This window comes from Lepisma saccharinum, chromosome 5 (genome assembly GCF_977018435.1).
Source record: "Lepisma saccharinum chromosome 5, izLepSacc3.1, whole genome shotgun sequence".
NCBI lineage: Eukaryota > Metazoa > Arthropoda > Insecta > Zygentoma > Lepismatidae > Lepisma > Lepisma saccharinum.
The window spans coordinates 38,901,784-38,917,093 of NC_139233.1; the positions used below are offsets into that span (position 1 = coordinate 38,901,784).

Consider the following 15,310-nt stretch of genomic DNA (forward strand, 5'->3'; position numbering starts at 1 on the left):
GTGAAGATCTTCAAGTTAGCTTTAAAGTTTTATTCGGTACCAAGGTTTAATACATAGAAGGTTCGGAGTTTGCAACGAATACCGTTAAGAGACATCACGCCAAAATGTGCCTCATTTGTATTGTTCAAACCTTTGAACAGACTAGCAGCTTCATGGATACTTTTAAAGCAATGCATTGTTTCCAATTTCATTTGCGGAGGACTATGTTGTTTTAGCGGCCGTGTGAAGCCTGGCTTATCTACTGTGAAAGAATTTCACATCACACTTGTATCTTAGGATTACTTATCATGGAACATAGATTTTGCTGTAATAGTGCGTGTTCTTAGTACAGTGAGATCCATGAGTATTACCTTGCAAATTGTCCATCATGTTCGTGCACTTTATTTGACCAAATAAAACTTCAGAAATTAAAAGAAAAATCAAAACAAGCTGTTGACAACTTCTGCACCATCATACATAAATATCCATCGCTTAAAAACACATAGAATGTAATAGAAAAATTAATGAAAATAGTCATGGACAATTTGCACGGTAATATTCATGGATCCCACTGTACACTGATAATTCATAATTGGGTACCAACATGAAATTTGGAACAGAATATCCACATGATCCTCTAATGAAAAAAAAAAGAAAACTTCCGAGACTCATAACGACCTCCCACAAGGGGTAGGCTAGGAGTAAATTTGCGATAATTTATTAGCGTGTGCTGGAATTGAAACGTATATAGAAATATTTATTTTTAAGGCCTCCTACGCATGCATAGAGAGGTAATATTGCCAGGTGTACGGATTTATTGAAAACTTCTATATTTTTCTCTCATCTTCTTTTTCTTTGATCCTGTCAAACAAAAGGCTGTCGACTTTGGCCAACATTCTCTTTCTATCAGCACTTTAGAATTTTAATAATTGATTATTGTTAAGTGTTGGATATCATCATACTTTTGTTGGTTAGTTTGTTTATAAGATGGAAGCTGTAAATTGGAGTACTTGACATTAAAGTCATTATCATACAGTGACTGACACTTCTGGGTTGTAGCAGATTCGTTGAAAGTCAGTGTCATTGTTACAACTTACAACCCAGTATATCCAATACTGATAGTTTTATATTTCAAATATCTGTAAGTATGTACAATACGCATGCATATTGACAAAAGTCATTTGTCTGTGGAGTTCAAGTCCGTGGCGTTAATAGTTTAACGATCTTGAAACAGTTCGTTAAAAACATGTGCAATGCCTTCGCAACATGTGTTAGAAAATGGCGAGAATTGTTGCTACAAGAGGAATAAGCTTTATGGACTGTAATGTACTGTACGTGCTGTAAAGATTTGTTTCGGTTTGTTATCGATTCCTGAAGGCAGTACAAATTGAGCTTCGCCACGTGCGATTAGATGGTTGGCGCGTGTCCAACTGCAATTTTTCTGTTCTTCCTAACATTAACACAACGCTGGTGACGTACGTCTCTCTCCACATCCGAGCCTTACACACCCAATTAGTTTGGAGCTCAGGGCGCGGAAGATTAAAAAAACTGCACAAAAACAGAGTTGTGAACATTCCCTATCATTTTTCACGTACCACGAAGAACTAGGGTAAAAGGGAAGAAACCCGGGGGAAACGGATTTTTCGTGGTAAAAAAGTAAAATATGCACTTACGACGTCGCGAAGACTTGACTTGGTTTCTCAAAGGCAAGCGCTTTGTAACCAAAATTTCTAGAGACAGTACCTCCCCATATACTATAGTGTGTGGGCACAAAACCTGGGCACATAGGAAAATGCGTACATTTTAAAGTAATGGCAATTTTCAACGTTATGTCAATCATTAGCGAAGTAGATATTCATAATTGCCTTCGATCTCAGCAAATTCATTTGTGATGCATTCCTTCAGAACATGTTTTTTTTTTTCATTGAAGAAACCTACTTTTAGTTCAGGAACGATATGCAAAAGTGAGGAAAATTAGATAAGCTGAAAATTTAGGATTGTGTTATGTGTATAGCTCTGAACAGCGGACTAAAGCTCCAGAAAATTCCACGTAGGGAACATGCCACCATCTTGGAAAATCGGTCGCCGTATTAAAGTTTGTGCAGTGATACTCTGTATACTATGTTGCTTATCGCGAAGATACTGAGACAAGAACAATACATATTTATAAACCGATACGAGACCAAGAACGAGACAGCCATTTACAACTCGAGACGAGAAAGACTTTCTGCCAAAGTTTCTTCCGCCTTGCTTCGATACCATGCCTGTATACTGTATGACTGTGACCAAGCCTATCGAGTGAGGATTTTAAAATTACATTAAATTTATCGACAGTAATAGCTTCAAACAAATTATCATTATATAAGCAAAAACTAATGCTTTCAATGACACATGTTCTCTTACATTCATTTCTTCTGACAATTACTTCATTACATTCACCTTACGAAAACTATTAAACTGACTAATCGTACTGAAAAATCTAACACAATCATTCAAGTAACTTTATAATATGTTTTGCTTTCACCATTGCATCAAAGCAGTGCATTCATTATTGACCGGGATATTGACAAACACATTTTTGCAGGAAATGCTTGGGCTGCTGAATGGTTCGTGTGTAAAGCTGATGCGTTATATCTCTTTTGTGATTGGTTGAGATTGATAAGAAATTGGCAACATTAATAAAACACAATTGTAGAACGTTGAGCACAGATAATGTTAACAAAACAAGGAAATATGCAGCCATGCATTACAGAATTTACACACATTTCACTAAGACAGTCCACTGATTCGGTGTTTTGGTGTTTTGTTTCTACCTTTTGGTTAACTGTATTTATGTCGAACGTGAGACTCTGTCTACGAATGACGATAATCCGGGTGAATTTATAGAAAATGCGAGCTTTCTGTGGCTAATGTCACTCTGTTTCCGTACACGTATACTGAAGAGCGCGGACTGCGCAGAAGACGCTGCCGCGACTAGCCTACAATCTAACACATAAGTTAAAGACTTTCTGCACATATAACTAGATTGATTGTTACAGAGACGGCCCACCCTGTCAAAATGGAGTAGGTTAATTTCTTGTTAAAAATGAAAATAACAATAAATACACATTTTCTTTGAAATTGTTGGCCATTTATATCTTTTGATAACCACCTGCCCAACCCACAGCGGAAATTCTGGTGCCGCCACTACGCCCTGCACCTAATTGCCTGAAAACGAGAGTGGCATTAGCTCCAGAAAGTTTGTACACGTCTCCACAAGTCACCTGATCGACTTAGTCCTTAGTTATTATCCTCGTGTTCTTGTTCTCAAGTTCAGATGTGATTGAGATGAGATGTTCTTGTAATTTGAAACTCAAATGCTGTGCAATGCTGATTGATTTCTTTTTCTTTGCAGGGCCCTGGAGACAGCCGGATCCCGGTTTTCTTCACAAAACCAAGCTCCCCTCTGCTGAGCCGGGTACCGCGTCCCTCCAACCTCTCCGGCCTGGGCCTCCAGTCTCCCCGAACAGCCCCCAGCGACCGCCAACTCAGCGCTGCCCACGTCGGTTGCCGGGTTTTGATCGGAGGTCGCAAGCACGGCACCCTTCGCTACCACGGCCCGATCGAGTTCGAGTCCGGTCTGTGGTGCGGCGTCGAGCTAGACGAGGCGGCCGGCCTTCACGACGGCTGCGTTCAGGGCATCCGGTACTTCACGTGCAGGCCCAAGTATGGCGTTCTAGCGCCCGTGAGCAAGGTAGCTTTGCTGAGCCCCGCGCAGAGTCCCGTCTCTCAGGGGTGTGTTTCGCAGTTCAAGAACTCCCGCAGGTCGCAGCCGAGCTTGAATTCGCCTTCTCCCACCACCTCCGCACCCTTCAGGGCGTCGTGGCCCAGCCAGTGCCTGCAGAAGTCCCCCGAAGTGCCGAGTCCACTTCTGGCTCGCGAACCGGTCTCCGTTAAGCGACAGAGGACCGATACGTACCAGTCCACGTCTCGCGGTGCGAGTCCGGTCGATCCTGAGGACAAGCCACCGTCTGGCAAGTCTAGCCCCGTTGATGCCAAACCGCCACCGGAGCCTCCCAACGAAATCGGTCGAGTAGCTGAGGTAGAGCCTATGGAAGATACACCGGAAGTCTCGCGGGACTCCGAGATCGAGGTCAAAGTAGATGATGTGGAAGACTCCTCTTCGCCATCTGAAGAAGTGACTCCTCCTGCCGGCGAAGCGGGAGTTATTCCAGGCCAGGATCAGAATCTAGACGTCGTCCCGTCTCCTCCTTTATCGGCAGGGTTGAGCGCGGACCAGATGGCACTAAACTTGACGGATCTGAGCTCGAACCCCAGTCCGGGCTGCACCCCGACCCCCAGCGGGTTGTGGGAATGGTCCGCCCCTGGCCAGAGATCGTGCTCGGTGACTTCTCTGGAGGAATCCGAGGAAAAGCCCAAACGCGGTCCCCAGTTAGGCGAGCCGGTGGCCCTGAGCAAGCAGAACTCCTTCGAGCTGGACGACAGCCTGGGTATCCTCACCCCCGACCAGATGGCCGACTTCACCATGTGCGCCGAAAGCGTGGTCGAGAGCGGGAGCGTCGGGAGGACGCCTTCCTCGGAAGACGTTGTTCAACTCCTGGGCGAGGAACTTCTCCCTGAACACCACGACCACGAGGTTTTCCACGTGGGGGAAGAGGAGGAGGAGGCTGCCCCAGAGCAGCAGAGGAAGGCCACTCCCACTCAAGATACAGGCCAACCAGGTAAGGCCCAGCTCCTTTCTTTACAGTATCTACTCTCAAGCATGAATATAATGATGATTTATTTGCTACCCCTGAGATAAGTAAAGAGTGTCTCGGAAAGACAGGAAATTTTGAAACGGAGGTGTAGAGAAGAGAATAGTTGCAGGAGGTTTAATCATGAAAATGAATAGTACAGAGGATGCCATTACATAATTACAAGCCGCTGAAGAGATGGATATGTTTATGTCTAGAAGATAACGTCCAGTAGATTACCTTTTCTGCGCAAACGTACGTACGTACGTGCAGTCGTCGAGGGACATCCAGTATTGCTTGAGGTAACATGTCCACATAAATCTGGGCGATTCTTCAGTTGTAGCAGATCTATTCGAAAGGATCCATAAGGAATTTCCCGTCTTTTTGAGACACCCTTTATGTGGCCAATTCTCTGCTGGTATACAATTAATAATACACAGTCTACATGTGCTTTATGATATTCAGCACGTACTGTGCGTTTTAATTATAATCCTGTCACATATTACGAGGCGCATCCAGAAAGTAAGTTTCCCTATTTTGTTCCCTTGAAAGTAAACATAATGAGCCGTGTAAATTGCATATGCGCAGCAGAGCTAAGACGTATCAATCATATGCCAGGCGGACAGATCCCGCCCGGCGCCAGTAGCGAGGCAGCAGTGGTCCGAAATGGATGCTCGTATTCCTTCTCCCGCCGCATGCGAGGTTCGGTCGGTGATAAAGTTCCTGAATGCACAAAGCATTGCGCCAATTGACATTCATCGTCAGCTCTGTGAGGTCTATGGGCCGAACATTATGAGTAAGCAGATGGTGCGTCGCTGGTGTCGGCAGTTTTCGGAAGGTCGTCAAAGTGTCCATGATGAAGAGCGCAGTGGGCGTCCGTCCCTCATCACTGATGATCTGGTTGAGCTGGTGCGGCAGCGCATCGTAGAGAACCGTCGCTTCACGATTACGCAGTTGAGTAGCATTTTTCCGCAGATATCGCGATCCGTGTTGCATGAGATTGTCACGCAGCGCTTGCTGTTCAAAAAATTGTGTGCCAGGTGGGTGCCGAAAAACCTGACACCCGAACACAAAATGAAACGTTCAGGAGCAGCACTGACATTCCTGCAACGGTACCATGATGACGGCGATGATTTCCTCGACAGGATCGTCACGGGCGATGAGACGTGGATTTCGCACTTCACCCCGGAAACCAAGCATCAGTCAATACATTGGCGGCATAGTGGATCTCCGGTCAAGAAGAAATTCAAACAGACGCTGTCGGTACAGAAAGTGATGTGCACCGTGTTTTGGGACAGGAAGGGCATTTTGCTCATTGACTTCCTCCCCAGAGGTGGAACGGTGAACGCTGACCATTACTGTGAAACACTAAGGAAATTGCGACGTGCCATTCAAAACAAGAGGTGTGGCATGCTTACTGCAGGTGTTGTGCTCCTCCATGACAATGCTCGTCCACATACGGCTCGGCGCACAGCAGCTGTTTTGACGGAATTTGGCTGGGAGTTGTTTGATCATCCACCTTACAGTCCTGATCTGGCTCCCAGCGATTTTCACGTTTTCTTGCACCTCAAGAAATTCCTGTCCTCCGGTGATCGTTTTGGCAACGACGAAGAGCTGAAGACGTCTGTCACACGCTGGTTCCATTCACAGGTGGCAGAGTTCTACGACAGTGGGATCCAAAAGTTGATACCACGATACGACAAGTGTCTCAATTCTGGTGGTTGCTATGTTGAAAAATAGCTGAACCTTTGCTGTACCTGTTGCCAATAAATGGTTTCCTGAAACTGTGTTGGGTTTCTTTTTAAAAAAATAGGGAAACTTACTTTCTGGATGCGCCTCGTATTTCCTCTTTTATCACAATTCAACTGCGTACTACGATCCCCATGATTAAACAAGCAAATCTGTTCTTGAAATGAACGAAACAACAATCGTACAAGAAATAAGTAGTTATGAACGTTGATTAAATTGTATCATGTTTGAACTGCCTTTAATATTACAATGCCTTTAATATTACAACTTGCTAATTTCAATACAGAAAAAGCAGAAAATCTACATATCCTGTGAATGAACTTTCAACGTGTAAACTAAACTGTGATAATACTCGTATATCTGAGAACAACTGATGAATGTATTTCAAATATTGTAAATATTTCAAATAGAAATAAATAATATGCGCCAGAAGTTTAAATGAAGCACCTAGAAAGTGTTCAGATTATATATTTTCATAATAATAAACATTATTATACCGTAGAAACCACATTGTATTTATAACCATCTATATAGCAGTGGTTCTTCGTAAGACCGCGACCTGCTAAGGTTTTTTTTTATATACACTGCTCCACAAAACTTAAGCAACTCGAACGAAGTAGGACTAAATGAAAAGAAAATGTCAATTCACCAAGTTTAATTAACATAAGGAAGGTACAGATGCACAATGCAACACAAATGAACACCAACAATGCAGATATGGTGTACAGGGTGGCCAGAAAGTTCAGTACCATTATAACCCTACATGAAAAGCTGGAATCTGAGAGGGCACAGGCTGTCAATACAGTGTGTGGCCACCTCGAACAGACACACAGGCACGACATCTGGCCTCCATGCAGCGGATCAGAGTGTTTATCAACTCTTGAGGAAGACGGGGCCATTCCTCTAAGAGGGTTGTCCGCAGTTCAGGAATTGTTTGTGATGGTGGATTGTGCTGCGCTATTCTTCGCCCAAGAGCATCCCAAACATGCTCGATTGGATTAAGGTCCGGAGAGTATGCAGGCCATTCAATACGGGTAATGTCTTCTGCCTCCAGATATCGGACACAAGATGTGCACGGTGTGGGCATGCATTGTCATCCATAAAAAGGAAGTCCGAACCAAATGCTCCACAGAAATGCGAACATGTAAATGGAGAATTTCATCCCGATAACGTTGTGCCGTCAAAGTTCCATGTTCAACAATACGGAGGTCCGTTTTCCCATCCAGCATGATACCACTCCACACCATGATGGAACCACCTCCAAAGGACAGCCTTTCAACAATGAAGTTAGGGTGATATCGTGTTCCTGGCTCTCTCCACACTAATATCCGACCAGAATCAGACGACAGGCTGTATCGAGATTCATCAGAGAACTTTTTTCGTGCCCACTGGCTTTCTCCCCATTCGACATGTTCCTGACACCATGTGTATCTCGCACGTTTGTGCTCCCGTTTCAATGGCACACACAGCACAGGCTTCCTGGCATACAGTCCTCCTCTATTCAGCCGCCTACGAACAGTTTCACGACTAACACGTCGTCCCGTAGCTTGAAACAAATCATTTGCCGGTTTAGAGCATGACTCTTGGCGGTTACGTCTGGAAGTGATTGTGAGAAACCGGTCATCTGCTGCTGATGTCGTCCTTGGACGGTCTCCTCCATGACGTCTACTGACAGTAGGACCATTTTGGAAGTGAAGCCACAACCTTGACACGACACTTTTATTCACATTGAATTCACGTGCCACTTCCTCTTGGGACCGACCCATTTCCAGTCTTCCAATTATTCGAGCTCTGTCAACATCACTCAAATGATGTCTACGATTCATTTCAAGGTGTCTACACTTGATATCCCACACAAGAACCACCACTTCACTGATTGAGGACTGGGACAATACTAGGCTGTGGTTTGCGCTGGCAGGCACAAGCTGTTAATCTTCGTTTATAAGGTGTTACTCACCCATTATAGAGGGCACTCACACTGCCTGTGCTTGTTTATGTTTGTACATGTCTCATACAAGTGTTGAATTGGCACCACATCTCAAATATTCCACGTTGTACGGAGTTGCTTAAGTTTTGTGGAGCAGTGAATATACAGGGTGTCTCAAAAGTAATAGCGCAAACTGACACAGCTGAAAGTACACGATAAGAGATGAAAAAAAGGCTCAGTAAACATGGGTCTGCAAACGAGCAGTTTTCGAGATGATTGCGAATGTGTGATTACAAGTCGCCACTGACTTCATTGTTTGTAAACGTCGTCCTAGTTGGTAAAATGCTAATAATACAGTAAGAAAAGTCATTGGAGACTCATTGCTTTTATTGAACATTCTACTCTGTGTACTAATTATATCCATCCTGTTTGATTACAATGCCACCTCTCGGAAATGTTCTATTTTGTAAACAAAGAGCAAACTCGGAACGCGCAAATAGTAAAGCACTCGGTGTTTACAAAATGCAATCATTGACGACTTCTAACCACACATTCGCACATATTATAAGCATTTTATCAACTAGGACGACGTTTACAAACAATGAAGTCAGTGGTGGCTTGTAAGCACACATTCGCAATAAATCTCGAGAACGGCTCGTTTGCGGACCCATGTTTACTAAGACATTTTTGCTTCTATTATCATGTACTTTCACCTGTGTCAGTTTACGCTATTACTTATGAGACACCCTGTATATAACGTTGATGCCCCGATCCCAACAATTTTTCTCGTATATACCAATTTTTAAAACTTTACACATTAATTAATATATACACTTGAAATTAAGTATTAGTAATGGCATAATCATATAGAGCAATAATTGGATTATGTCTAAGGATGGCAGACAAATATAAAATTAGGTTTGATTTAGTTATCAACCACCGAATCGAATGAACCTTCAGAAACACTGCTATATAGTAGCTACGTTTTACTTATGTAACTCTTGACTAGTCCCGAAATTAAACCCACAACTGAGATAACTGTATAAGACCGCCAGGGGCTTTTAATAAGAGTGCCTAGCAACACTGCACATCTCCTAGGGCCTCAATCATTCTGCACTATTTAACCATACGCTACTGTATTGACACCAGTGTTAGAGCCATCAGACATCTACTTTATATGTCTTTCCGACCAATGCAAGAGAATTGGGCTCGGTCAATGTAATATTTTAGAATGGTATATTATTATTTATGTTACACTCAACATGTAATGAGTAGATATGTTCAAATATTATTTAAAGGTTTAATTATGTGTTACCACCGTTGAGACTACCAGGTAGAGACTGTTGTTGTTTATAGAATTGCTAGCAATCCATAGAAATGATATTAGTATAAAATCATACGTTCACACGACTATTATTTAGTATCAGAATCGGCAACACGAAAAGTTTGTAACCAACAAACGCCAATATTCGCAGAAGCAGGACAACAAAGGTTCCAGGTACGAATCCCGTGCTGGGCATAGCTCTTCGTGATTGTCCCTTTATCATCACTCATCCTTATCTTCGAAATTAGTCAAAATGGCAGAAAAAAACTAAGTAAAACAACCAAATGAATCAATCAGTATAACCAACAGTATACTGCTTTTTCTTGAATATTGTTCTTCGGAAGTTTCAGTGTGTAGAAAACACACTCATTTGTCCATAAGAGGTATCATCCAAGCTAAGAATAGCGTTGTTAATGGGGCAATTTTCGTTGTCTGAGTACTCAAACGCTGTTAAACGCAATGGGATTAAATTTGGTGCATCCAAACTTATCTCGAAGGGCTCTATCAGTGACAATCGAACATTCAACAATCAAGCTCAATTTGTATTGGGAGTATTGAAATTAAAGGAAATGTATTTTAGAAAGAAATGTATTTATTAAAATTAAAAACCAACACCAAACACGATTACGTATTCTTAAACGTAGTCCAAATTGTTTTTTCTTAAGTACTTTTACGTACAAATAGCTTTAGCTATATTTGTTTATTCATTATTTGCATTTTGGTTATTTGACGGTATTTTTCGTCGCCGATCAAGACTGCAATGAATAACGAACTTGCTAAATTGATGAAATATTCATGCCTGATTCGATCTCGGAATCTCTCAGGATGTGGCCCTGAAGCATGTGAAGAAACGTTCACATTTAGACCGAAATCGTTTAAACTTTAAAGCCACCATTATAGTAAGTGAGTTGAGGGTATTTCAGCGATCAAGCGTTGTGAAAATTGCTACGTGTTGCGGATGTTACCAAGTAGCCATCAATATCGTCGATCAGCGAGAGATACCTAATTGAATATGGTTCATTTGGTTCCTTCGCTGTGCAGCGATTGCATCTGCATGTGGCTTCTCGGAACATCGGGAGTTGGCTTGTGGCTGAGCTGGTTTAATTTGCAGCCCCCCATCTCTCAAAGCAGGCGGGAAATAACAGTGCACGGGGCATAAATCAAGGTTCTAATTTAGTCCCGTTTCTGTTCTGGCTACTGATCATCATCCTGCCCGCAGCCATCAGCAACCTGCTGTGGTTGTCCTCTTTTTTTCACGAACGTTTCATCTGCGAAAGAAGGTGAATTGGTACGACGTCAGAGAGGGTGGCGATTTTTCCCAAGTGTATTTAGAACGAAGTTCATTGAGTTCGCAATTTTTTTCGTGTCTGCTGAGTGGCGGTAAGAAGGATAGACTGGTCGAATCGACTCCCGACTCGCCAGTTTGAGGAGAACACGACGATTGAGCCTGGAGTCATCACTGGCACGATACAAATTTGTCTTCGAAATACTTGATTTGGTGGATTTTTACGTTGCTTTGTGCCACTTTTAGCTAATCGCGAAGATGAGGGTGAGTGATATGATGAAATTCATGAAGAGAGACTTACAAGGAATGAGCATACCAAGGTCGGGATTCGAACCCTGCCGTAGCGCGCGGCTCCTCGAAGTACTGTTTGTCAGGTTACCGTATAGACGAGGGTCGATCCAAAGGTCTCAGAACTTTGAAATATTATATATTCCTATAAAAAAATGTCATTTCTAAGCCTTACAACTGTATAATACGGTACAAAACCATATCTGAGAAAAAAAAAATAGGCCACTTCCGGTTAGCGTGACGCACTGCTAAGTCAGAGGTGCTAGGTTCAAATCCTCAGTAAGACATTGTGTTTGTCACATCACCCATTTCATTATTAATCTTAAAAGGATCGTCACACAGTTCACCATTCTCCGTCATTGTCGCGATTAATCTAAGATGTAAACAGTAACATGATTACGTGAGAACGATTAAAGTTACCACAGAACTGAACATTTCATCTTGTTTCTCGTCTAATTCTAGCTCATTTTGACATGCCACATGACCGATCACCTTTCAATTTAAGAAAATAATGTTGACTTCGAGATGGCAATCATCTTGGTAGACTGGCCTAGACGGATTCTCTCACATTGGACTGGTGTGTGTGTCACCCAGTTTGTCTTTTGAAGGGCCCATAATTTAGGCGCACCCTGTAGTGTTAGAATATGTAAAGAGGAAAAGTAGTGGGTGATAGTGCCAAACTAAAGAACCACTGTAATTAATATAAGGCAGGTGATACTAATATTGCTTGCTGTTTCTGTTTGATTTTTGTTATAAATTAATTTCTCCCTTTTCTTTTGTCTTACAGAGGGGGCAACTGCTGCCCGTACCACCGTGGCTCCGAGCTTCGTCACCAGTGTTACCAGCATCACAAGTTTGGATACCGGCTACCAGGGCGATGGCGAATGGAGCAGGCCTGCCAGCAGGACGGACACGTCCCCAGGCACGAACACGGGCAACTCCTCCCACCAGCAGGCGTCCGCGTCAGCGGTTCTGACCGTCGACGTGCTCAAATTGAAGTTCGACGCCATGACTGACTCTGATTTCTTCAGCGATCCGGGAGCCGCCGGCACTGAGAGCGACGTCGACCACGAGGACGCCATGGCACCTGGAGACCGCCGAGCTCAGGTCATTGATGGTACCTTGTATGGCACCAGCAACGGGACTGCTCCACCTTCGAACCACCAGCGGTGTCCAAGCTTCGCAGGGGTGATGACCGCTTCCACGGCAACCACCGAGGAGATGGACTCGAGCGGCATATTCAGCGACTTCGACCGGAAACCTGACGGTACCGATTCTGGGGTCGAAGGAGGGGCCTTCGGGCTGAAGTCCGACGAGGAACAGGCAGTGACGGTGGACGTTCAACCGATGCAGACCGAGGAACTGAAAGAAACCGTTCCCGGGATGACAACGCTGGCTTCGGACACCTTCATACCCACCGATCCGGTGTCTTGCACCCAAGAGCTCGCAAAGACCTTGTTCGTGGAGGAACCAATGCAGATCACCGTCGGTACTGTCCTTACCGAAAGCGCAGCACCAAACTTATCAGAAGTCACCAAGGAAGTTTCTGCCGAAGTAGACCCAGGACTGATCGAGTCAGAGAACAACCAGAAGAACAAGACAATGGACATGCAACCGCTCACACCAGAGTCGGGCACCGAACAGGAGAAGCCATCAACAACGGAAACATCGGCACCGGCATCAGTCTCCGGTAGGCCACCGTCCGGCAGCAAGTCCAAAGAGGATCACCACCACCAGCTGAAGAAGTACAAGATGCCGAAGCGGAACGTCGTCTCGAAGATCAAAGCCATGATAGAGTCGACGGCGAAGGGTGCGACTACGGAAGACGAGAATCAAGAGAACAGGCGGCCTCCGAAAGCGCCGAAGAAGGGGAGGTGGGACGCCGTGATGAACAAGATAGCGCAGAACCAGGCGGAGCAGAAGACGAAGCCCAAACTGAAGGAAGTGAAGAGCAAAGTTTTCGCGAATTTCACTCCTCCCCAGCCGGTTCCTCGCCGCGATTCCTCTCTCTCGTCGCCGGCGGCGAACCGGAAGAACCTCGGCTCCAGCTCTGCGCGGTCCCGCAGGGAGACGACTGCTTCGAAAGTGAAGAGGTAGGTCCCTTATGTCCATCTCTTGTAAGACTATCATAGTTTGAACTTACGTATTAACTGTTCCAACTTGTCTGAGAGACCTTAGGTACAGTTTAGGGTTGAAAGTTTAATTTGAGATTTTGCCGTATTTCAAAATGCATATTAATGTTTGGGTCAGTATATTTGCACCAAAACTTAGAATGAATGCAAGAGACACGAGAAAAGCTAAATTTTTATATTAACCTATAATAGCTAGCATCATATACTGTACGGCAATTAACGGATCCAAATTTCTCCCTTTGATTAGTTATACATTTTGCATTAATTATGTAAGCGCATCAACACTTGATCAAATCACTGTATTATTCGAAATTATTTTGCAAATATTATATTTTTTAAGTACAATAACTTTAGCAAATCTAAATCTAAAATGTAGATTATACAAATTGTAATTATTCATATAATTAGCACATTGATATGCACATTCAAATATTTAGAAAGTAACATTTTTATTATTTGTAAACTCTTTAGAAATAGAAGTAATGTAATTATTAACAGGTTTCTTTAGTGAATGACTTCCATAATTTAATATTTATTATTAATATTACGTGTTCCGAAATTTGAACCTCTCCTATTTATATACATATGGCCACGCCTCTAATATACTCGTATTTGAAGATAAAGTACTGATAATGAAGTTGAAATATTGACTTAAGATTTATCCTTTGTAATCAGCTGTCCATAAAGTTCATTCAAATACGTCAATTAGTTTTCGGATATCATGTTCCGAAGGATACGGAGTTTTAAAATATTGTACAAGAAATATTCTCGCAAATAAGGGAAAATAATTGTCTAGAATATATCTTTCATAAGTATGTTGCTTTTAATGGATTTGTCTTCGACTGTGTCTTTGATACGCAACGGAAGAAATTATTGCTGCAAAGGAACTTCAAAAATCTCAGTTGATTTATTTGGTCGATATCGTTAGAAAGTCCAAAAGTAGGAAAATTTAATGGAAATGTTCAATGTTACTATCTGGATCCTGTTAGGTTTTATCCCACTGTAAATAAGTTTTAGAAATAATTCGACAAATGATTAGTTGCCTTCTACTTACTACTGTACTCTCTACGAGGCACAGCTGACTGCATCACTTTCTAAATCAGCTGTTATTTATACTGACGTTAAACTCACGATTGACTGAAACGTGTTTAACTTGGCCGTGCCGTGAAGCACCACATCCTTTACTACACGTGTTCGGCAAAGTTCCAGATGGATTCGTGGTCTAAATCGGAATTAACGTCGAGGAGGCGTGTGCTGGGCTCTGACTGGCTTTTGTGCTCAAATAGTCCCAATGGCCCTAGTTGTCTACTAGCTTCAAGTCCCAGAGAGAAACATAAGCTAACACCATTGTTGACAGTATGGGAAATACTTAGAAAAATGTTGTGGTCGGAAGGGTCTTTATTTTCAAACAACATCGACAAACTTTGATACCTTGTAGTGCAGAGGACATCAAGACGAACAAGTTTACTTAATAATATTTTGCTAACACTAATAACTAAGGCAATCAAACCTAATCTACTTAAAAAGTATTAATAGCAACTTGCTTAACGTGCATAGCGCAGGAATGTGTGTTTCCCGACAGTAATAAAGTACAAAAGTAAAGTGCTCCCTTGTGCGTGTGGAGTTAGGGCGCCACACTTTATTGATCACGGCCAAAGATATCGGTGATGTGATCAGCACCACGCCCTGGCCGCCTTTACCCCCCCCCCCAGAGTTTCCTCCAGGTACCCACTTTATATGACACTGGGTGGGCGCTGGAGCCTTCCGACAGTAATTGTGACATCATTCATTGAAGGGCGTGGCTTGTGGTCCATATTGGTGTCAGTAGAGAAATATAGTAAAATTGACGTCACTTGGAATCTTCCATCCACGCTGAACATCATGTATAATGGG

At 43.1% G+C, this 15,310-nt stretch overlaps 1 protein-coding gene across 4 annotated transcripts in view; it reads left to right on the forward strand.

Moving 5' to 3' along the window:
• The window catches only part of LOC145987773 (uncharacterized), a 376,171-nt gene that overhangs the window by 157,030 nt on the left and 203,831 nt on the right, over nt 1-15,310 (forward strand). For all 4 annotated transcript variants that reach the window (XM_083122457.1, XM_083122458.1, XM_083122455.1 and 1 more), the window contains exons 2-3: nt 3,374-4,700; nt 12,073-13,378. In XM_083122457.1, the coding sequence (XP_082978583.1) occupies nt 3,374-4,700; nt 12,073-13,378 (2,633 nt within the window). The remainder of the gene's footprint in view (nt 1-3,373; nt 4,701-12,072; nt 13,379-15,310) is intronic.